The 23,195-nt window shown below is 51.8% G+C and overlaps 1 protein-coding gene across 1 annotated transcript in view; it reads left to right on the forward strand.

Annotated features, from left to right (window-relative positions):
• Nucleotides 1–801: 801 nt before the first annotated feature.
• Nucleotides 802–23,195, forward strand: part of ASIC2 (acid sensing ion channel subunit 2) — a 210,517-nt gene continuing 188,123 nt past the window's right edge. Inside the window, exon 1 of the mRNA XM_059669510.1 lies at nucleotides 802–2,688. Coding sequence (XP_059525493.1) covers nucleotides 1,975–2,688 — 714 coding nt within the window. The 5' untranslated portion in view covers nucleotides 802–1,974. The remainder of the gene's footprint in view (nucleotides 2,689–23,195) is intronic.

Here is a 23,195-nt window from a genome sequence, read left to right on the forward strand (position 1 = left end):
GAGGCAGGGAATTGAGATGCTGACAGGATGCCCTCCAGGTAGATAGGGAGGGAAAGCCCACCCAATGCCTGACACCAGCTGCTCATTTAACAGATCTGCCCGAGTGCCCTCCCACCCTACTCCCACCTGCCAACCACCCCCCACCCCCATCAAGATCTCTGCTGGAAATGTCTGGAAAACTTTATCCCATGGAGTCATGGGGCTGGAAGTGTTACCTGTCCCCGTGAGGCCTCAGTGAGTCAAATATTTGGAAAGTAGGGGTAGACCTACTGTGCACCTCACATCAACACATCCATTGGTACCTACCACCCACTAAGTGCACACATGCGCACACACATAGAACATACACACCATCATTCTATCCTACACACACCGCACCTACTCAAATGGCCACAGTACAGCATGTGCAAACAATCTCACATGTATGAGATAACACGGAAATGCCTATTCCCACAGACACATGCACATCCCACCCACACTCAGGGCACGACACCCACTCAAATACTTGTGCAAATGCCCATATAGCCAGTGGCACACTCTCACAGCCCACCTCACAGTCAGAAGGGCTCTCACACTTATCTGCACACACCCCCCCCCCCAACAGCCTGTATCCACTCCATGCCTCTCCCACCAGCCCGCACACCCCAGAACATCTGTACAGTGCGTCCCTCACCCGAAGACTCCGGCAAGCGGCTTCCCGCTCGGTGTGCAGCGGCCACAGTGGCCAGGAATTAAAATGCAGCGAGGAGGAGCCGGGCGCGTCAGCACCGCGTCTCCTGGAGCGCAAGGCGCTCGCCACCGCCGCCCCGCCCGCCTGGAGCCGCGGGGCCAGTGCGCGGAGGAGCAGGTGCTGGAAGCCCAGCGCCAGCGTCGCGCGGCCGCTGCCCAAGTTCGCCCGGGGCCCAAGGAGGGCCGGGCAGGCGGGAGAGGAAGGCAGCCGGCGCCGCCGCCACCGCGGGCTTGGAGTCTCGAGAGGAGAAGAGCTCGAGGAGCAGCGAGTTGGGGTCACCCCCGGGAGGTGTAAGCGGGGCTCCGCAGTCCCTGGCACCTGGTGCCCCCGGGGCAGGGAGAAGAAGAGGCAGCGGACAGTGAGACCCGCGTTCGGAGACTCGAGGCACCCCGGAGAGCAGGCTGCAGAAACGACACGTCCCTCTGGCCAGCCTCTTCGACGGGGGCCAGCAGCCAGCAGCCCTAGCAGGACGCCCTGAGAGCCCCCAGCCCCAGGCGGGAGGGGGCACACGCAACGCAGGGCTCGGGCGCGGGACTTGCAGGAGCCTCAGACACTCTGGAGCGCAGCCGGAGGAGCAGTGAGAAGGGTCCTGGAGGGAAGGGAAAGAGGGCAGCAGCCAACTGAGCGACCACTCACCTCAGTACACACCCACCCCAGCCGCCGAGCGAGCCTCTGGGGGCGCTCATTCCCTGGCGACTTCTCTCCCGTGTCCCAGCACCGCTGGGCTACGGACCGGGCTGGTGGGGTCCTTGGGAACGTCCAAATCGGCCATGGTGGCCGAGTGGCTGCTCTCCCGGGACCAGCGTCAAAGCTGGGGTTAGGCGAAGCAGGGGGGGCTCAGTTCAGGGTCCCCCGAGAGACAGGACGCAGGGAGGCGGGCGCAGCACCCAGGGATTGGAGAGGCGGCGCCCGGTGGGGGACCAGGCGGAGGTAGTGACCGGCGTCGGGCTTCCTTCAGGAACACGGGGGCCAGGAAGTCTACAGAGGCACTCGGGAGAGGGCAGGGGCGGCGGGCCGCGGCGGCGCTCAGCCCCGGGCGGGCGCCCGCGGAGGCGGCAGCGGCATCGGCAGCGCCGGGCGGGCATGCCGCGCCAGCGGAGCTCTTCTCGGGCGCACGCTTCCCTAGCGCGGGCTGCGCGCGGCGGCTGCTGCTGCTGCTGCTGCTGCTCCCACTGCTGCTGCGGACTCCCATGGCGGCTCCCCCCGGTCGGGACCGCCGCTGCCGCCAGCCGAGGACTGAATGAATGAGCCGGAGCGGTGGAGCCGGGCTGCCCCCGGCCGCGCTCACCGGCCCGGGACGCTTCCGCATGGCCCGCGAGGAGCCGGCGCCGGCGGCGGTGGCGGCGGCCGGGCAGCCCGGGAGCGGCAGGGGCGGCGCGCGCGAGCGGGCGCTGCAGGGGCCAGGGGTCGCCCGCAGGGGGCGGCCGTCGCTGAGCCGCACTAAACTGCACGGGCTGCGGCACATGTGCGCCGGGCGCGCGGCGGCGGGGGGCTCCTTCCAGCGGCGGGCGCTGTGGGTGCTGGCCTTCTGCACGTCCCTCGGCTTGCTGCTGTCCTGGTCCTCGAACCGCCTGCTCTACTGGCTCAGCTTCCCGTCGCACACGCGGGTGCACCGCGAGTGGAGCCGCCAGCTGCCCTTCCCCGCCGTCACCGTGTGCAACAACAACCCGCTGCGCTTCCCGCGCCTCTCCAAGGGGGACCTCTACTACGCCGGCCACTGGCTGGGGCTGCTGCTGCCCAACCGCACGGCGCGCCCGCTGGTGAGCGAGCTGCTGCGGGGCGACGAGCCGCGCCGCCAGTGGTTCCGCAAGCTGGCCGACTTCCGCCTCTTCCTGCCGCCGCGCCACTTCGAGGGCATCAGCGCCGCCTTCATGGACCGCCTCGGCCACCAGCTGGAGGACATGCTGCTCTCCTGCAAGTACCGGGGCGAGCTCTGCGGCCCGCACAACTTCTCCTCCGTGAGTTGCCAGCCCTCCGCGCGAACCGCTCCCTTTGCTTCCCCACAAAGTCAGAAGGTCCCCACTCCAGGGGGCCGGGGGTGGGGGCTGGATACTAGGCCCCTTGCGGTGACATCATTCCGTGACCCACTCTTGGGTCCCCTGTGCCTTCTCCTCCAGGGGGTGGGAAGTTGAACACAGCTGTAGGAGAAGTCGCCCACTCTTCTGCACCTGCTTCTCTCTTTCCACTATCCACCCCCAAATCCTCAGCTCTGCTCCTTATGGCCCTTTTTGGAAATAGCAGGCCTCCTTCTTCAGGGCCTCACCCGCTCTCTCACCCCGACCTCCCCAACTCCTGCTACCCCATCCACAGGACTCCAGGCAACTGTACTGGGTCGAAGGCATGGATGAGAGGAAAGAGAAGCATGTCTTAAGTGTGGGCTTGTTGTCTTTGGGAAAACCAACCGGAAGCTCTTCCAAAATGGGCAGGGGCCCGCCGAGGCCCTAGCTTACCCATCCAAGAGCTATGGCTTCAGAGTTCCAAGACCCTTCCAATCAGGGAGAAAACTCCCAGAATATTAACACGGAAGCGGTAGCCAGTTTGGTGGGGGAGACAGCAGTCCCTTCTGCTACTTTTAAAAATGGCTTGTGTCTTCAGCATTCAAAGGAGTTGAGCAGTGGCGGGCACTGGCGGGCTCTTGCCCCCAGCAGGTGTGACTAAGGGTCTTCTGCCCTAGAGGAGCCAAAGCCCTGCAGTGGAGAAAGCAGGGGGGCAGAGGTATGGCTGGAACGGCTAGGGCCAGGAGAAGCTCTGCTCAGGGTTTGCAAGCCTTTGCTGTGCTGGTTCCCCCACGCTGTGGGTCTGGATAATGCAGCTGTTTGCACAGAAGGTATCTGCCTTGTGCTGCCTGCCTGGGAGGTGTTTGGGTGCCAAGCCCCAGCATGGAGCGAGCCTGTGCAGCCATTTGTGTGTAAATGCCTCTCAGGTGGGTTTCTGCTTTCCCACAAATGCGGGGAATGTTGGCGTGTGTATTTATTTGTAGTGCTGCCAGCCCTAATGCATCACTTCTGACAGTAGCGTTTCTGACTAGGCCTTTTCTGGGATGGTAAAGAGAGACCACCATTCCAACAGGTGTTGGCAAGTCAGGCCAGGCCTCTGATTGGCTGATCAGACTGGTCCTTGTCTAGAATGGTAACCCTGGCTTCAGTCCTGCCCTCCTTGCCTCGCTTTCAGCCTGTTTGTAGAGCAGCCCTGAATTATTGTTTCCTGGGCTTTTTCAGTTTGCCTTTAGAGAATACCTACCTGGTGACTACCTTAGGAAGCAGGCGATGTCGTGAATATTTGCTTCTATGTGATTTCTTTAAGCTTCACACACAATTCTGAGTTCCACAGAGATGAAGGAATGAGTCTACAGAGTGATGTCCTTTGGTTTATTGTTGTTTGACCTCTAACTAGCAGCCCCTAGAGTTATATTGAAGTTCAGTGTTACATTCAAATAGCAGCTCCAGCTCCGAGTTACACAACGTGGCCCACCCAACACAATTCTGCGCCTCTGGTGGTGGTTTCACAGGTGTGCAAGATTGCGTGCTAACAGCCAGTTTCACCGCTGACATTCACCACCAGAGGTGGTGAATCTGACCTTTGGCCTCCTATCTGACCTTTGGCCTCCCTCTGACATTTCCCCTGCGTTTGAATTGAGTTTTATTCCCATTTAAAGATGAGGCTCTTAAACACTGTCCAAAGCTCAGAGCCAGCAAGTTCAAAGTCCAGCTTTGCATACCATCAAACCCATGCTATAGAAGCCACATGTAACCTTCCTCTCTGGCCCTGGGCTTGTCTCCTATTAGCGGGCCCCTAAGTGGGACTCCTTGCCCTCCCCCATCCCCACCAAATCCCATCCCTCCTAGGAGCGTGGCTGGGAGCATTGAAACTGGAGCTGCTCCAGGGCTCTAGGCCAGTGGTCGGCAAACTCATTAGTCAACAGAGCCAAATATCAACAGTACACGACTGAAATTTCTTTTGAGAGCCAAATTTTTTAAACTTAAACTATATAGGTAGGTACATTGTTATTAACTTAATTAGGGTACTCCTAAGGCTTAGGAAGAGCCACACTCAAGGGGCCAAAGAGACGCATGTGGCTCTCGAGCCGCAGTTTGCCAACCACGGGTCTAGGCGGTCATGTCCTTGGCCACCTGTTCCCCGGGCCTAACTCAGCCCTGCAAAAAGCACACAGCACCTGCAGGAGCTGCCTGGCCTCAGCCTCCCCCACAGGTGCAGGTATGGCCACGAGGTGAAGAAAGCAGGGCTCTTCCCACTGGGCAGGCCCTTCTCTTCCCTCCCTGTGTTCTGCTTTCCTGCATTTGAGGAGTCTGCAGGCACACACCCAACCAAGCAAAGTACTACCTCCATTCCCCAAAGGTATGTATTCCTGGGGGCTCAAGTGACCCCTACTGGCTTCCTATCACAAATGCTGAGACTGCCACGTGCTGTGTGTCCTTGGACAAGTGACTTGATCTCTCTGTTCTTTAGTGTCTGCTCCATCAGTGGAGGTAGCAATAGTAGATACACCATATTAGGGGTGTGTGTGTGTGTGTGTGTGTGTTTGTGTGTGTGTAGATATAGATAGATGTGTATACTGTGCTGGGCCCCCATAAAAATGTTGCCTTTAAATGGCACTGGCCTCCTATCTGACCTTTTGCCTCCAGCTTGGTACTCTGCAATCTGCATCCATCCTCCGCACTATTGACAGAGTGGTCTTTCTAAAGCTCCACTCTGAGCATGTCATCTGTTTTTTAAACCCGTCAGTGACTCACCTGTCCTCAGGATGAGGCCCAATTCCAGGGGCCCTGCACCTAGGCCCTGCCGTTTCTCTTGCTGTGCCCTGTCTCATACACATACTCAAGCTCTGCAGACGGCTTATAGCAGCTGGACCCGCTCCTCCAGACTCTCTGCCCCCCACTTCTGCTGCTTTGTTAACCTGGGGACACTTACGTCAACACCCAGCCCTGCGGATGTTTCCTGACCACCCCTCCCTTCTGCCCTCATCACCAAACAATGGATGCCTTCCTCCTTTCACCCTCCAGAGCCCTGTTTAGGTGTCAGTCCTCACATGTGTGTATGTCATCACACCTGCTGGTCTGTGTCTGTCTCCCCCTCCAGCCCAGCTAGCAATTGGTCTGATTCTAAGTGCTCGGTAAAGGTCTGGGGAATGAATATCTTCACCAGGTACCCCCAGGTCTTCTTGTTGTCCTGGGTCATCTGCTCCAAAGCTCGTGGCTTAATTTCTCCAGGAAATAGCAGTGGATGCATTTCTAATGAGTAAATACCCAAACAATTTGGGGGCATTTATTCCTTTTTGGGACAAAGGGGGAACAAGATGCCAAGCAACACCCCAAACACCTGTGCTTCCCAAGCCCTAAGAGGACCAGTGCCACAGGCGAGGAATGGGCTCCAGGGGGACACCTCTGGGGGAATGTGCCAGCTCTCCCCAAGATCTCACTCCGTTCAGTAGACGCGTGGTCTGGAAACAAACTCAGCAGGAAGAGAAGAGCATCTTGGAGAGGCATCTGCTGAGTTTCATTGACCAGGCCGGCTCAGGGTGGGTTTCCATGCAGCTCCTGTGTGTTGCAGCTGTGCAAGGGAGTGGAGAGTGGCTACAGCATTTGGACAGGTTCAAGCCTGGGACTAATGAGAGGGCACGATCCTCTCGTGACAAAGTCATGTGCAAGTCCCAGCACAATTATAGCCAAAGATTATGGTTGTAAGCTTGACCTTATGGTCTGAACCTGTGGTCCCACGTGGCTGAGTGATATGGGCTATGGAAGCTGCAGCAAGTAAACAAAGCTTGATCAGGTGTATGTAATTGAGAAGATTCGAAACCCATGAGAATGTTGTCAACATCTTGACCAGGGGTCCTCAAATTACGGCCCGCGGGCCACATGCAAATACAAATATTGTATTTGTTCCCGTTTTGTTTTTTTACTTCAAAATAAGATATGTGCAGTGTGCATAGGAATTTTTTCATAGTTTTTTTTTTAAACTATAGTCTGGCCCTCCAACGATCTGAGAGACAGTGAACTGGCCCCCTGTTTCAAAAGTTGGAGGACCCCTGATCTTGACCATACCCTTACTTTGCCTCGTGGAATCTGGCTATAAAATAAAGACTCGGCTTGAAGGCCGGGGCGCTGTCTCTCCATCAGAGAGGACAGCATCCCACCCAGCCCCAGCTTTCTTCTCTTGTCTCTTCTTAATCCTTCACCACCCCCTCTCAGGCTCACCGAACCTGGCTGTGCTGGCGTGGCACATATGGTGCCCAATGTGGGGCTGAGTATGGGGAACAGGGGCCTGAGTTCAGGGAACTGCAGGTTCACCCATGGCCGTTCCAGCTTGGCACACAAGGGTTAATCACTCAGCACTCAGACAAGCAGCTCCACCTCTGAATGTTGTTTCCCTGGTATCAGCCCTAGACCTCGGGCTCTGCACACTCTGGCCCTTCCGGGTTTTCTGGGGGGCAGAGGAGGGCAGTCTTCCCAATAATTGAGCAGGATGCAGAGCTGTGAGGCCATTCTATCTGGGCACTGGGGCCTTGGAAGAGGGACTGAGGTGGGGACGGGCCAACAGGGGCCAAGCAGTGTCCACTGTGAGAACAAGAGCAGTGCCCCTCTCTGGGACGAGGCATGTTCAGAGGAAAGTGTCAGGCAGACCTAGTTCAGGGCTACAGCTCTGCCCCTTACTAGCCCTGGATAGACACTTAACTCTCCAAGCCTCAGAGAGCTGGGAAGAAGATAACATGTATACAGTAACCGGCCCATGCCTGGACAGCAGTAGGTGCTTGATATTCAGGGGCTATTGTTATAATTTGAAGAAAGAGATCGACACAGAAAGAGTCTTTGCATCTGGTGGTAGCAATTATTAATCACTACTCTCAGTATAATTATTGTATCTTGTCATGACCTAAGTGGGGATATGCTCATTTCCTGGTACATTTATTCAATTAATCAGTGTCTATTGAGTGTCATCTATATGTTAAGCTCCCTACTAGCCGCTGGGAATGTAAAATCTAATAAGGCTTGGTGTGGTACATAGTATTATTGAGGAATGAGATGTGTGAACAGTTGCTAGGAGTTCACAGGTGCTCTGTGGGCTCAGAGGGGTCCCCATATCAGATGAACTCTGGTGGCTTCTAGAAGAGGTGACACTGGACCTGAGTCTTGAAGTATCAATACTAGCTGCAAGGTGGAGAAGGAGGGAAAGAGACTTCAGGGAGAGGGAACAGCGGTGCCAATAAGTGCAGGGGCCTGGAACAATGAGGGTGAACACAAGCTTTCTAGGCCCTGAGGGTTGTTCAGGGCAGCAGGAGGGAGGGCTGGGTGTGCTGAGGTGGGTGGAGTTGAGGGATAATAATGAATGCTAGGATGGACACCTGGAAGCCAAACGGAGCTTTTAAACTTTGTGGCCAAAGTTCTGACTTCCTTCCTACTGGCTGTTATGGGTTGTGGAAGGAGAGACCTCATCTCTATCCCAGGCCCCCAACTGCCACCCCCATGCCTCACTCCATCAGAGGCCACTCCTCCCTATACCTTTCTCCCTTTTTCTACCCCCATTTGCAGGGTTCGACCTGGAGTACAGATTTTGGACTAGTCATACGTTAAAGACAAGGGAATGGCACTTGGTTTCATCATACCTTGTCACAGCAAGTAGGCTGGCTGGTTCAAGCCAGTGACAGAAAACAAGACATCATTTCAGCAGCATACTATGCTTCCAGTCAGCAAATTCTGTTGAAACAGTGCTAGCCCAAGAATTGCAGCAGTTGTGAGGATGGATGTCTTTAAGGGGGCAAGAAAGATACTTTTGCCTTTAGAGAAAGACGAGTAAACGAGCTAATACATGTAAAATGCTTACAGCCTTTCCTGGCAACAAGCAAAGCCTCAATAAAAGTGAAGTATTTCTGTTATCATTACTTGCAGTGAGCATTTCCAGTGAAGGACCGGAGCAAATAGCACTGGGCGGCTGTTGGGCCAGACCCAGGCTGGGCATGTTTCATGCCATGTCAACTCTCCCAATAGCCTTAAATGCTTGTGTGATTATCCACATGGTACAGATGAGGGAATCACAGATCAGGGAGAGTCTGTAATCTGCCCGTAGTCACAGAGCCAGCCGGCGACGAAGCTGGGGTTTGAACCCAGGTCCTCATGATGGCGAAGGGGTGTGCAGCTGGATGCACAGCTGCACAGCTGGATGAGGAAGGAGGGGCATTGCTGGGAGGCGGGACATGTGCTGGGAGGACCAATCCAGTCTCAGTCCTGCCCTGACCCGCCATGTGACTTGGCTTCAGGATCTTCCTCTGTGAAATGAGGACATGAGCTGAATGATCAATGGGACTCAGCTAAGAAGTTCTCTGTCCAAGTAAGCAGTCAGGGGGAAAAGGGCTTCACTCCATTTCTTTCCTTTGCCCTCCTGAAACCGTGACTGAGGGGGGGAATGTACAAGTTATTGAAGTGCTAGAGACAGGATGGTGATTAAATAGACATTTGTACGAGGAACGTGAAAGGACCTGCACCCGTTCTGTGACTTCGGGGAAATTAGTCTAGGGAATCAAATGTAAACTCTGCTCAGGTCTGCAGATATCCAAATTGACCAGCGCCAGGCTGATGCAAATAGTGGCTATTTGGGGGCCACGGTGGCTGGCCAGGAAGGCATCCATCAGATGTCTGCCCAGTCGAGAAGGGCTGGAAGAATGAGGAGGCTATTTGCTTCGTGCTTCGGTTGCTTTGATTCTCCTGAGTGATTTGCTTGGATCAGCTACTTGGAGATTCAATCAACCAGTGCTCATTGAGCGGCTACTGTGTGCCAGGCACTGGGCCACGGAGACAACCATAAATTCTCTCTGTTTCTGGTAAATAGGCTTGTAAAGGTCATTGTGCTTCGGCCGGTGCCTGGATCTATCAGGAGCTGCCCATCCTACTGGGCGTAGGGCCCGCCTAGGATTTGTACAGGACACCTGTTAAGTAAACAGTCACATCAATTTCACCAGAATCGAATGGGTGTTATGGAACCCATTTTACAGGAAAGCAAGGCTCAGGAAGATATAAAGTCGTAGCTTAGGGGCGATGAGGATTCAACCAAAGACCAGTCCAGCTCCAAAGCCAGTGTTCTTTTCTGTGACACCATTCTGCCAACACTCAGTGATTCTGGTGAACAAACCCTTCCCTTGAGGGCGTCCCTCACATTATTTTGCATCCGAACTCATGGTTTCTTTCACTGCACTTTGCTATAGGAAGGCATTTGGATTCCAAGGCCTACAAGTCGGAGAAGGAAAGGCCGTTCCTAAGACGATAGGATCAATGATGGACAAGTCCCTCTTGCTCCATCCGCCAAACATCTGGGTAGAAGTAGACCTACGAAGGGGAGTCTACTCAAGAGCTGTGGAAGTTTTAATTCAGCCATCATCTGAACTAAATGACCATTTCCCTTCTTTCAAGGACATTGGTAACTTAAGTTCTGGCTAAGGAAATGTTGCCAAATTGAGATCCAGCTCAGGCCTGTGCTAAGAAATAGATGACTCACTCGTAATTGGAACATGAATTGTTGATAAAACAAATAGAGGCCGCTAACATACTGGGCAGGTTTGTTCTCCTGAGCATGTCAAATATCTCCCCTGACACCACTGTTTAGACTATTAAATTGCTCAGTAAATTGTTTTCTCTGATTTCACACACATTTATTGAGCTCCTGCTCTCCGTCAGGCACTTCACGTTCATTAGTTTATTTCAGCCCGACAGCAAGAGGACGGTTTTCTTTTGTTCCTGGTACCCGTGAGGAAGCTGATGGGCAGACTGGTGCAGTGACTCGCCCAAGGTCATGGACAGAAACCCTGATCTTAGGGTTGCAAAGTCAGAGCTCTTTGCATTGTATCACAGTTATTATGCAGAGAAATCCCAGTGCAGTAGAGTGTTAATTATTACAGTGTGCATCACCTCATTCTGTCCCCACAACAGTGGAAGGTGGTTATTGAACTCCATTGTCTGCCTAACTTCAGAGAGGCAGGATCCATGAGTCACAGCTGGAATTTGGAGTCAGGCCTCTTAAGGCTCCCATGTACCTTTTCTTCCCCTGCAGCTCCTCTGTTCCTGCTCAGTATGGGCTGGAGGGATTTTACCTGCCTTGGGAGGTTTTCTTAGGGCAAAAGCAACAGGCTTCTGAGTTCTGTGCAGAACAGAGTCAGTGCTAAAACTGCTGAGAAGAGGCATTGAGACAAATGTTGAGCTCCTTCTTGATCTTTTGCCCGGAGACCTGCCCTCCTTCCTAAGCAGGTCTGTTCGGGCACACTCCACTTGGCCTGGCAGGAATGCTTCTCAAATGTTAGCATTCCTAGTTTCCTGGGCCCACCAGGGAGTTCCTGACTCAGTAGTTCTGGAACTAGCCTGAGATTTGCATTTCTAAAAGCTCCCCCATGAGGCAGATGCTGCTGGTCCATGGGCCACCCCGGGAGGCAAGGCTATGGGCTCCTTAAAGTTCCATGAATGCTGAGAAAGGATCCATAGCCTCGCTCAGTCATGTCCGATTCACTGGTTCTATACAAGTACAGGTGAAATGAGCATCCTAGAATGAAGCAAGGAATGGCACCTGGGGGAGGAGTGCTGGGCTCCCCAGTGAAACCAGGAGAGTGAGCATAACAGGCATCGCTGTTCTGGGGGCAGCCTTCATACCACATCAAAGCAGGGTCTACAGAGGGGCCATGGGCCTAGCCAGAGTGTCAATCAAACCAAAATGCTAAAGCCATCTGGTAGACTGAATAGTGGCCCCTTGATGGTAGCCATGTCCTCATCCCAAAACCCTGTGAATACATTGCCTTACATAGTAAAAGGGACTTTGCAGTGTGATTAAGTTAAGGCTTTGAGCTGGGGAGATTGTCCTGGGTCATCTAGTGGGCCCCACGTCAGCACAAAGGTCCTTATAAGGAGGCAGGAGAATCATATCAGAGAAGGAGGTGTAACCACAGAAACAGAGGTCAGAGTGATTTGAAGACACTGCATTACTGGCTTTGAAGTGGAGGAAGGGGCCATAAGTCAAGGAAAGCAGGCAGCTTCTAGAAGCTGGGAAAAAGCAAGAAAACATTCTCCCAAGAGCCCCCAGAAAGAACACGGCCTTGCCGACCACCTGGTTTAGCCTTCTGACCTCCAGAACTTGAAGCTAATACAGTGGGGCCTTGACTTACGAGTGTCCCGACTAACGAGTTTTTTGAGATACCAGCTGTCTCTCAGCCGATTTTTTGCATTGCGTTGACAGAGTAATTTGAGTTAACGAGCTCCTTAACGAGCTCGTCTCAGAACGAATTAAACTCGTAAGGTAAGGCCCCACTGTACATTTGTGTTGCTTGAAGCTACTAAGTTTGTTTTAATTTGTTACAGCATCAACAGAAAACTACTATGAGCCTCATCTGACATATTAAACACTCTCTTCTACACACCTGATTTTACATAGCCAGGCTGGATAGGTTTGGATCAGGGTCTACCCAAAACCAAGAAAATAGAAGAATCCATAACAAACATGCTTAAGTTAGGTTTAAAAATAGTCAGTGTGGGAGTGTTTTAGTCATCCTTACATTCATGCAAGATTGGGAATTTAGACCCCACTAACTTAAAAGGAAGGTGGTTGAAGGAATAGGAAGAAGTGGCTTCAGGAGTCAGAGACTCAAGTTCAAATCCCAGGTCCGCCAGGTATGAACTGGGTGGCTATTGGGGAGTTGCTTACCTTCATTAAGACTTTCCTTATTTATAAATCAGAGAGTATACCTTTCTTACAAGGTTCTTGTGAAACTTAAAAATAATATATTAACCCATTAAAATTATTTATTGAGGCCCTGGCCAGGTATCTCAGCTGGTTATAGTGTCAACCCAGTATGCCAGAGTTTCAGGTTCGATTCCCAATCAGGGCACATACATACATGAAGCAACCAATAAATGCATAAATAAGTGGAAAAACAAATCTCTCTCTCTCTCTCTCTCTCTCTCTCTCTCTCTCTCTCTCCTCTTCCCGTCTCTCTCTAAAATAAATAAATAAATAAATAAATAGATAAATTTTTAAATTATTTATTGACGGCCACCCGTGTTATAGTCCTGGTTGACAAAAGATGGGTATACATAGAGAAAGCATCCCTGCTCTCTGGACTATAAAGGCACAGACGTCTAGGTGCTAGAAAGTGAGCTATCACTGTCATCCTCCTCACCATTAATAGGAGACACCTCTCACTTCTGTTCAGGAAGACTTCTGGGCCCTGGAAGAGTAGTGCATTCATGGTGGCCTTCTGTCTGTTGTCACAAGTCTAACCAGGAACCATCATGTAGTTTTCATGGCACACTCTATGGGTAGGGCAGAGCCTTTTAGGGTTTCTTCCTCCATCCAGTACCCTGACCAAAATAAAAATCAGAGATGGAGATTGAGTTACTCAAGGTCACTCAAAAGTCATGGGCATTGCCCTGATAACACCAAGGTTTCGGGTTCAATCCCTGGTCAGGGCACATACAACAATCAACCAATGGATACATAAATAAGTAGAACAACAAATCAATGTTTCGCTCTCTCAAATCAATAAACTAAAAAGACTTTTTAAAAGCCACTGGGAAGCTTGAGGTGCACTCTGAGCTCAAGCCCACAGAAGATGTTTGTACATGGCTGCGGGGTCTGCTGCTTCCTCTGTGACCTTACCCTTTTCTGAAACATGCGTGCTGGCCATCCCTTCTGGTTCCAGTGGCATATCTGATCTGACCGTCGTCGCTGCTCTGAAAGTGAAGGGTTTAATCTTCTCTTGGAACCCCTCCCAAGGAAAATTATTTTCCTGCTTTGAAATGGCATGGGCATCCACTGTGAATCACATCTATAAATCTAAGCCTGCTGCTCGGGAAAGCAGATGAGGTCCGATTCGGCGTCTCAGCACAGCCTCACAGAGCAAATGATGGCAAGAATTTGATTTATAGAAGCACCTCAAAGGCTCCGGAGTGAGACGCGTGTTTATTCACTTTATTACCGTTTATTTTACACTATCTCTTTACGCTCCCTGCACATGGATTCGACAGACTATTTGGATAGATGCGTATGCCCAGCCAGTCTGCACAGCCCTGTTGAGAAGCGTGGTTCTCTTTGGCCATCCTGCCAATAGCTGGGGTTTGGGGCCCTTATGCCGGTGTTGGGATGAAGCCCAGATGTGACAAACAGGCTCGAAGACTGTGGCCCAGAGTTCTTGCTTGCATTGCCCCAGCTCTGCGTTTGTGCGGTCCTCGGTGCGGGTCTCCAGCTGCAACCCTGGGATCGCACAGGCAGGCTTGATTTCGGATTCAGAAGCCTCAGAACAGCTGGGGATAGTTAACGTGGCTATAATTACATTACATTTCTGACAGTATGCAGAGTGAGAGTCTTTTCTGTTGTTGTTGAATATTCGATGAGCATCAGATATTTTAAGTAGCCAGGGAGACACGGCTGCATGTTTTACATCCAAGTGGTTTCATTTTTAAAATTCCGGCCTGGGTGAGTGGCTCAGGCTGCAACCCCCTCTTACCTTGCCTTTGGAAAGGCAAGAGCCACACCCCTTGGGCTGTGGCTGCGGAGCGGAGTCAGGAGAGCTGTGATGCTGAGGGAAGAAGGGAACAGGCAGGGACAGTGGGCGCCCCTGTGTGGCAGGAGCCACGGGCAGTCTGGAGCATCATCCCAGCTCCCCTCCCTATGGCACCACGGCAGCCTCGACGAGAAAGCAGAGGCCCAGAGGACAGACAGACAGAAACCTGCTGAATGTGACTTTTCTAATAAGTGTTGGGGCTGGGGTCAGCTCAGGGCTCCACCAAGGCATTTCTGGCCCCTCGGGTACAGTGGTTGGTTGGTGTCAGGAGGTGGGTGGGGACAGTGGAGGCAGGATGGAGGCCCACCTGCTCTGCTCTGTGCCTCACACTTGTCTTCTTCAGCCCTCGGGACGGTACTTGTGGGGACAGTGCTGTCGTGCCCATTTAACAGACGTGGAAACCAAGGCTTATAGGGTTAATGTGGGAAGTGGTGTGATGAGGAGCCTGCATCTGATGCTACTGCCTTTGAATATTTAATTTTCTGGCTATTGACCTCTGGCTCCCTCCCTCCCAGTCCCTCCCCTCCCCTGACCCCTGCTCCAAGGATCTCAACCAGCCAGTGAGATAGGAAACTAACTACCTATTACTCTCCCCACTTTCCTGGCGTCAGAGGCTCATGGTCCTGAGTCACCCAGCCAAGTCTCTTAGGAGCAGCTCTTTTTTCAAGGAATTTTTCAGCATCCATGCCCTTGCTCAGCTCATCCCCTTCCCCCGGATTAAGCCCCCTCTCCTCTACACAGCCCTGTGCTTGTGTATGCACACACTATGCCTGGAAGGGTGCGTGGGGTGTGATAACAGGCTGCCCCCCAGGAGGGGCCTGAGAGGATGCAGCAGGGTGGGTGGGAAGGAGCCTACCGCCTTATTCTGCACTTTTTTCTATGGTTTGCATTTTTCAACCGTGTGTGTGTGTGTGTGTGTGTGTGTGTGTGTGTGTGTGTGTGTGTAACTTACACTAAACAAACACACAAAACAAAACGAAAGTACGCTCTGAACAAATGCCGTCTCTTCTGAGGTTCTCTCCAGCCACTTCTCCATGGAAACCGTCTGGCAAGTAAAGGTCTCATCCCTTCAGCCACCCCAGGCTCACTCTGCATAGGCCCCTCTGATCTGGCCCTTTTATTACAACCCTCATCAGACCAACCCCTTCCTGAGGGCAGGGCCATGCCTGGCTCCACCTTCTGGCACCCCAGGACCTACTGCCATTCCTCATAAGTACCAAGGGCTCGATCTGAATACCGTACTGAATTGCCAAAACAGGAAAGGGGATTGTTGCCACCAAAGTATATGTGGGCTCGTTCAGTGGTGCATGAATTCATTCAGTGACGAGTTGCGTGTGCCGGCATTCTGCTAGGCGTGGCGCGTAGAGGGAAGTGGGTACATCCGGCCCTTCCCTCACGGAGCGCACATTCTGGAGCTCGATGAATGATCTGCGTGCCGATCGGAATCAGTGTTTAAACATCCCTGGCCCGGACCCAGAACTACTGAATCAGAGTTTATGGGAGAGAGGACCATCGATCTGTTTTTAACATGCAACCCCAGGTGACCGAGGGTTTTAGGAGAACATTCTGTGTTGCCGGTGACATAGATAATCTACAAATGAACAAACACATGAGCAAGAGTGACTCCAATATTAATCAGTGAAGGCAAAGATTAGGGCATGCGATGGAGAATGGCAGGAGGCTACTTGAAGGGAGGAGGGAAGGTGACATCTTTGCTGAGATCCCTGGAAAGTGAGAAAGGGAAGCCATGGGGGGGGGGGGGGGATCCAGGGAAAAGCATTCCCGCCAGGGAACAGCAAGCTAACGGCCCTGGGGTTGGGTGGTGGCGGCCCTGGGGTTGGGTGGTGGCGGCGGCAGCGAGGGAGGGAGGGAGGGAAATTCTTCTCCTTCCTTCTGACCCTGGAAATTCAGCTTCGGTAGCTCAGTTCTCCTGTTCTCTGTATTGCGAGTGCATTTGGCTCCTTCCAGAACGTGGCTGCCTCTCTCCCCCACACACTTGAGAGAATGTGATTCTGGCAGTTCTCGAAATACTGACCTTCGGAATGCTAATGTGATGGAGCCTTAGGTCCTGAGGCTGAACTCTGCTCTAGAAAATAACTGCAAGTGAGCAGAAAACCCCACCGTCCCAGGAAGCCGGTTGCAGATCCCTGTGCAAGGGCAGCTCAGTGAGACCGGTGTGGCGAGTGCTTCATCCCGGTTATTCTGCACCCCGTCTGCTGCTGACGCATCTTCACGAGGGTGGGGCCTTACCCCTTTAACGTGCAGGTGGGTTTTCCTTATTCATCTCCTGAAGCGTTGGGTCAGGCTGGCCAGTTGTTCACACTGAAAACAGGCCCCTTGGCCTGGCTTTTGTGTTTCAGGGAGAACTTGCAAACTTTTCAGCGTCTCTTTATCTTCATGAGAACCACGTGACAAAGAAGCAAACGGTATCCTTCCCATTTTACAGATGGGACAACTAAGGCTCGGAAAGGAGAATTGACTTGCCCTACGTCACCCAAGTAGTGCCAGAGGCAGCTCAGTTCTTCCCCCGCCCGTGGCAGTGTGTCGCCACCGGGAGACAAAATCCATGCCCTTCTGCAAGTCTCATTGTTCCTGTCACCTCTTCCGGGAAGTCTGCCCTGGTGCCCCGGGAGGGCTTTGTGAAACCTGGTCAAGGAGTTGAATCCTTGGTTCAGAGGTGTTTCCCTCCAGAGTTTCTTCAACTTCAGTAACTTTCCAAGCACAAGACTTACCGGTGGGCACTGCGAAAATGCAGGCTCTGGCTCAGTAGGCGGGGCCTGAGATTCTGCATTTCCGAGAGGCTCCCAAATAACAGCAATGCCGCTGCTGCACGAACCACATGTTAAGTATCAAGGATCCACAAGGCAGGAGGAGAAGGCAGCATGGAGTCTGAGAAAAGGAAGGGCCTCTGGTCCTGGATAGGACCTGGTAGCATAGCAACCCTGACGCTTGATTCTGTGTTAAAACAACCATCCCTCATGGATGAGTTCCAGGAGGGACCACCTCGTCCTGCCCCTACCCTGAGACACCAAGCCGCTTCTTCCAGGCTAGCTTTCGGGCGGCGGCTGCTTAAAATGCAGAGGGCACAGTCCTGGCGAAGTCTCTGTTAAGGATAACTCGTTCCTTTGTCTTTATATGATACTGAAATGACTAGGCATTTAGGGAGACCGTGTGAATGGGGAAAATGGCAACGGAGTTGCATACCCCCAAAATGAGGAGCCGACACTGGGTATTTCCGCACACTTACCTGATTTTGTGCATGTCAGTGTGCATGTCAGCGGACACATCCGCGAGCGGTGTCAGTCCAGGAAGGATGGCTTCTAGCTCGATCACAGTGATCAGTCTTCGTGCCGCGTGCCGCTCCTGAGCGGGCGAAGACTTCAATTTCAGGGAGCCGTGCCAATATCAGGACATTTCTAGGTAATACAGCCAGAAGCCTGTGCGTTTGTTCCTGCAAGGCCATTAGTTAGAATTGCTAAGGCTGCTCGCAAGCCATGCCTGGGGCTGTTCATTTGATTCTCTCATTCATGCCCTCCTTGCTATTTCAGTCATCCTTTACTTTGCTCACTTATGACTCTCAGATTCATCTACTAATTCATTCATGTATCGAGTGCCTTGTATATACCAAGTATTGTGATGGGCTCTAGGATATCAAAGTAAATCTAAGTCATCAATTCAGTCTCCTCACCCCGGGATATCCTATAGGCAGCAACAGTCCATATGCCTGAACGGCCTCTTCAGGTGGGTGCTGAAAACCTGAGCCGGCCATTTGTTATCTGTGCTCTGAGAATCTGTCCTGTTTAAAGTCAGCACGTGGTTCCCCAGGACAAGATAAGGCCAAGCAGCCAGGTAAGCTCCAGACTCTCACCCCACACACCATGCCTTCTGCATGTTGAGCTGCCTCGGTTCCTTGCATCTGCATGCTCTCCCGAGCCTTTGCACATGCTGTTCCCTTCGCTTGCAGTGTCCTGCGGCCCCCACCTGTCCTTGCGAAACTCTTCTCATCTGTCCATCCTCATCTTTGTCATCTTCGCCCCTTCCCTGTGCCTCCATGCTAACGCAATTAGGCCCTCCCTCTCCTAGGCTGCATATAGCCAACGAGGCCTTGAGACAGTCTAGCACACAGTGGTTAAGAGGAAGGGTTCAAGTCTTGGCTTTCCCATGTGCTAGTTGTATGACCATGGAGAGAGATCACTGGAGTCCACCCAGTTTCACATTCATTCTCCATTTGGATTTGCATGAAGGCTCTCAGGGCAGGTAGAAGGGCTGCCAACCCCAGGCAAGCAGAGTGACTTGCTCAAGGTCACAAAGAGAAAAAGAAGCCAAGTCTTAACTACAACTTAGCTCCTCTCGGGGCTGAGGCTGGTCTGCAGCATGCACAGAGAGGTTAGCCACGGGGAGCCGCTCATTAATACCTGTCGGGCGTTTTCATTGCTTTCTGCCGAAGAATCTGCTCTGGCCAGACAAGTAAGCCACCGAGGGAAGCTGGGGTTATTGTATGATGATTCAGGTTTTGAAAAGCAAGTTTTGCCCGAGATATTTAAATAACTTTCAAGTTACTGCCACTCCATGCAGGACAACCAGGCAGTGGTATATGACTTCTGGGTAGGAGGGGAATTGAGTGGGAGGCCGGAGCCAGGCTTCCAGAGAGAAATTACCATTTTGTATTTATTACTTTGGCTCACAAGAGTGCCGCAGGGACAGGCTTGCTAATACATTGGATAATTGCCTCGGTTCTCCACTTCATTTTGCCGTGTGTAGACCAGCCCAGGTGCAGACTTGTAGGATGTGATTCAGCTTAGGCTCCCAGGTGCCCAGGGCTCTCTCTGGGAACATGAGATGCTGGAGGGGGGTAGGGAATTGGGAGAGTGGGGGACTAGGGTGTTCATCTCTCAGGTATCAGGGTCCCTGTGACCAGAGTGAAGGGAGTGGAGAAAGTCCCAAACTAGGAGCCAGGAGACTAGAATCTGTTGTCTGCCACTGACTGCTGAGCAGCACTGAGCCCTTAGCTGTCCCTCTCTGAGCCTCTGGGCTCTATCTGGAAAAATAAAGGAAATCATAAGTCACTATTTCTCAACTCTGGCTGCACATTAGAATAACCTGAGGGAACTTTTGAAACAAAACAATTACTAACACCACAAGCAAAACCCCCGAAGATTACGATTTCACTGGCTTTGAGGTAGCGCCCAGACATGGGTAGTTTTTAGCCGGAGTTGATTGTCCCTGGACTAAACTCATCTATGCGGCCTTCCTTAGGATGGGCATTCTAGGAGCCTGTGTCAGCAAAAAAAGTCAAGTCAGTGACCTTGAGATTCAGGGTGACTTGATTCCATGTCTAGATTATTGCTGTCAGTAATTTGGACCTGCTCCTGTCTCATCTTCTCCCCAGTGAGGTTCGCTCTGCCAGTGAGTGTTGGGGAACTGCACCTGGAGGCAGGAAGCTCAGCTCTGTGGCCATGGGTCAGTCCCCTTGGGATCCCTGGGCCTCAGTCTCCTTCTCCCTAGATGATGAGACAGCAGCTCAGCTCCGCCTGCCTGTGAGCAGGGGTTGGGCCAGACTTAGTGTCACAGCGCCATCTGGTTTACAGGGGGTGTTCCCATCCAGTGCCTGAGCAGGCAGCCTGAGAGTGGAGAAGACTGTTCCTATTTCTTAGATAAGGAGACAGAGGCTCCACATGGTCAGGTAACTTACCCAAGGCCATCCAGCCAGGAAAAGGGTGGAAGCAGGCAGACATCAGTTCAAACCCCAGCAATGCAGCTTCCAAACCAACACTGACTACTTGATTAATTTTTCTGTGCCTCAGTTTCATCTGTAAAATGGACATGCATGCTACCCATTTCCAGAGCACGATTGTAAGAAGGAAGAAAGATAACCAGATAAAAATCCTGTGGAGCCTGGCACTAAAGCAGATGCTCAATTAATGTTTCCTTTCTCCCTCCCTTCCTACCGCCATGATTTCTCCCATTCTCCTCTTATTCCTTCCTTTCCCCTTGCTGGTTTTTAAACTCTTTAAGGACTGGGACCCTGAGAATCAATTGACTCTGCATGACCTTGGGCGAGTTGTTTAATCTCTCTGGACCTCAGTCTCCCCATCTGTAAAATGGGTATATTCATGGTATTTGCAGTTGTGAGGACCAAATGCCTTGGGAGAACAGGTTCTGGCATAGAGCATTGGCTGTTACTGTTCTACTACTTAGAGTCTTCCTTCTCCTCACTGGGCCCTGGCACAGAGGACTACTCTGCCCTCCTTGCCCCCAGTGGTTGTCGAGTGATCTGGGGAGTGGTCCCCCCCTACCCAAAGCAGAGGGACAGTAAACAAGCACAGCTCCCCAAGTCCTCACTTGCTGACTGTGTTCTCAGCCACGACAGCTCTGCTGAGCACACACGGCCCCCGGGGTTCCTGGCAGAGAGAGGCAGCCCTATATCAGGGGATTGCTTACTATCTTGAGGTGGAAAAAAGGAAAAAGCTATAAATATGAAGGATTCGCCTGTGATAAGTCATGGTTAGAAACCTCAGCTATATAACTTTTTAATTCCCCACTCCAGCTTGTAAGCTCATGCAGTAAAAATAGTCACTAGTAATTTATTTTTTTTCCACTCTTTTAATTTTGTAATTTTTTTCCTTAACCAGCCAAAAAGTCCTCCTAAACTGGCCCTATAAGCTTTTGTTTTTTTTCCCCCTTTAGTATTAATAAAATGTCACCAGGGATTATAATGTAAAAGCTATCCCCTTTCCTGCATTGCCAGGATGAAAATGTACAGACTCTTAATTAGATGTTGTTAAAATAGGAGTGAGTGCTGGGTGTGGCTTGCCTCACCTGCCTCCAGGTGGCCAACGTGGGTGGTACAGAGGGAGGCAGTTCAGTCAGAGCTGGGCATGCAGCTCAAGTGGTGGATTCGAGTCACATCTCTTTAACTTTGGAGCTGAGTGATCCCAGGCAAGCAACTTTGCTCACGGGGCTCAGTTTCCTTGTCTGTAAAATGTGGACAAAAATTAGGGGCTGATCTCCCTCACTGAAATGTTCTGAGAATTCAAGGAGATAATGTATAAAAAATTGTTTCACTCAATGTAAAGTACTGTAAACCTGTTGGAGATTATTGTTACTGGTGATGATGATGGTGGTGGTGTTAGCAGTGGTGATCATGGTGGTGGTGGTGATGGTGATGATAGTGATACTGCCATGTGCAGGGCAGAGCCTATAGGTTTATGTGATGAGACGAGGATTTTCCTCAGAGCCTTGTACCTTTCTATGTATACAAAATAGGTGTTCAGTCAAGAATCATCTACCTACATGCATATAAGCATGACCAATGGACATAAGACACTGGGGGGTAGGGGAGGCCAGGGGATTGTCAAGGGCGGGGGGGGGGGGGGGCGGAAAGGACACATATGTAATACCCTTTGTAATACTTTAAGCAATAAAAGAAAAGAAAAAGAAAGTTTAAAAAAAATCATCTACCTAAAATCAACTTCAGATTTCGGAACTCAGTTTACCTCTTAGATGTTTCAGTCATTTGCTCAGCAAATATTATTGAGTGCCTACTGTGTGCCAGAACCCGTTAGCACTGGACCACAGGGAACAAACAAAACAGGCACAGTCCCTGCTCTCGTGGGGCGTATTGTCTGGAAGATGGTAGAGTGGGATGGTGGAGATAGATGGTAATCATCTGGGCAGATAATAATTCCAGATGAAGACAATAAAATGTGACAGTAGGATATAGAGTGATGGATAGAGGTGTTGGCAAGACCCTTTTGGCTTGTGTACTCAGGAAGGCCTGTGTGAAGAGGTGACATTTCAACTGAGGCCAAAATGATGGAAGGATGTAACCAGGGGAAGATCCGGGAGCAGAGTGTCCCAGGTAGAAGGGACACAATGCAGAGGCTTTGAGTTGAGAATGAACTTGGCTGTATGAGAGATGAAAAGAATGTGTGTCAAGATGTGTGTCTTGAGCAGAGAGGAGGAGGCAGCGAGTGGATTGAGCTGATGTTGGAGAGGTAGGCACAGGCTAAGTTGTGGCAAACCTTATAAGCTGGGCTGAATTTGGAGATTACTCTCAGGGCAGTGAGAGATCTGCGGGAGGTTTCAAAGGTCTAGAACACTGTGAATTAATACGCTTCAAGATCATTCTGGCTTCAGAAATTGGATAAGAATGGAGGCAGGAAACAAGTCAGCATGCAATGCAATATTTGGGATGAGAGATGCTGGTGGATTGGACCAGGGTATTGATGATGGAGGTAGTGAAAGTGGCTCAGTGTGGGCTGTGGTAAAGGTGGATCCAGTGAGACTGGATGTTGGATTGGGTGTGGAGTGTCATAAAGGGAGGACTCAAGAGTAACTCGCAGGCTGTGGTCTGAGTCACTGGGCTGATGCTGGTATCATGCACCGACAAAGGGAGGGCTGGGGAGAGTAGATGTGGGGGATGGGAGATACATGAGTGTAGGGGGCAGGTAGAACTCAACATTCTGGACATGTTGAGATTGAAATAACTAATGGGCATCCTAGTAGACAATTGGACAGATGACCCTGGTGCTTGTGGAGAGGTCAGGACAGGGTATAGGGATTGGGGAGTCATCGGTGGAATGATGGGATTCGGTGGCATAGACTGGATGGAGAGTGTGTAGACAGAGATGAGCAGTGAGCCGAGCACTGGGCAGGCCAACATTCAGGGGTAAGAAGCAGAGTGGCTGGCAAAGGAGTGTGAGAGGAAGCAGTCAGGGAAGTGGGAGGGAAACCAGGAGACGGCTAACAGAAGCCTAGGGGTCATGGATTCAAGAGAGAAGGGTGGTCCTCACTGCACAGCAATGAGCAGCAGCAAAGGGCAGGCCTCTCCCATACTTGGAAATGAAAGGCTGTGCAGTGTAGAGGCTGTAAGCATAGGCTTTGGAACCAGAGGCCCCTGAACCCAGGTCTGAC

Source organism: Myotis daubentonii, chromosome 16 (assembly GCF_963259705.1).
Source record: "Myotis daubentonii chromosome 16, mMyoDau2.1, whole genome shotgun sequence".
NCBI classification, from domain to species: Eukaryota; Metazoa; Chordata; class Mammalia; order Chiroptera; family Vespertilionidae; genus Myotis; species Myotis daubentonii.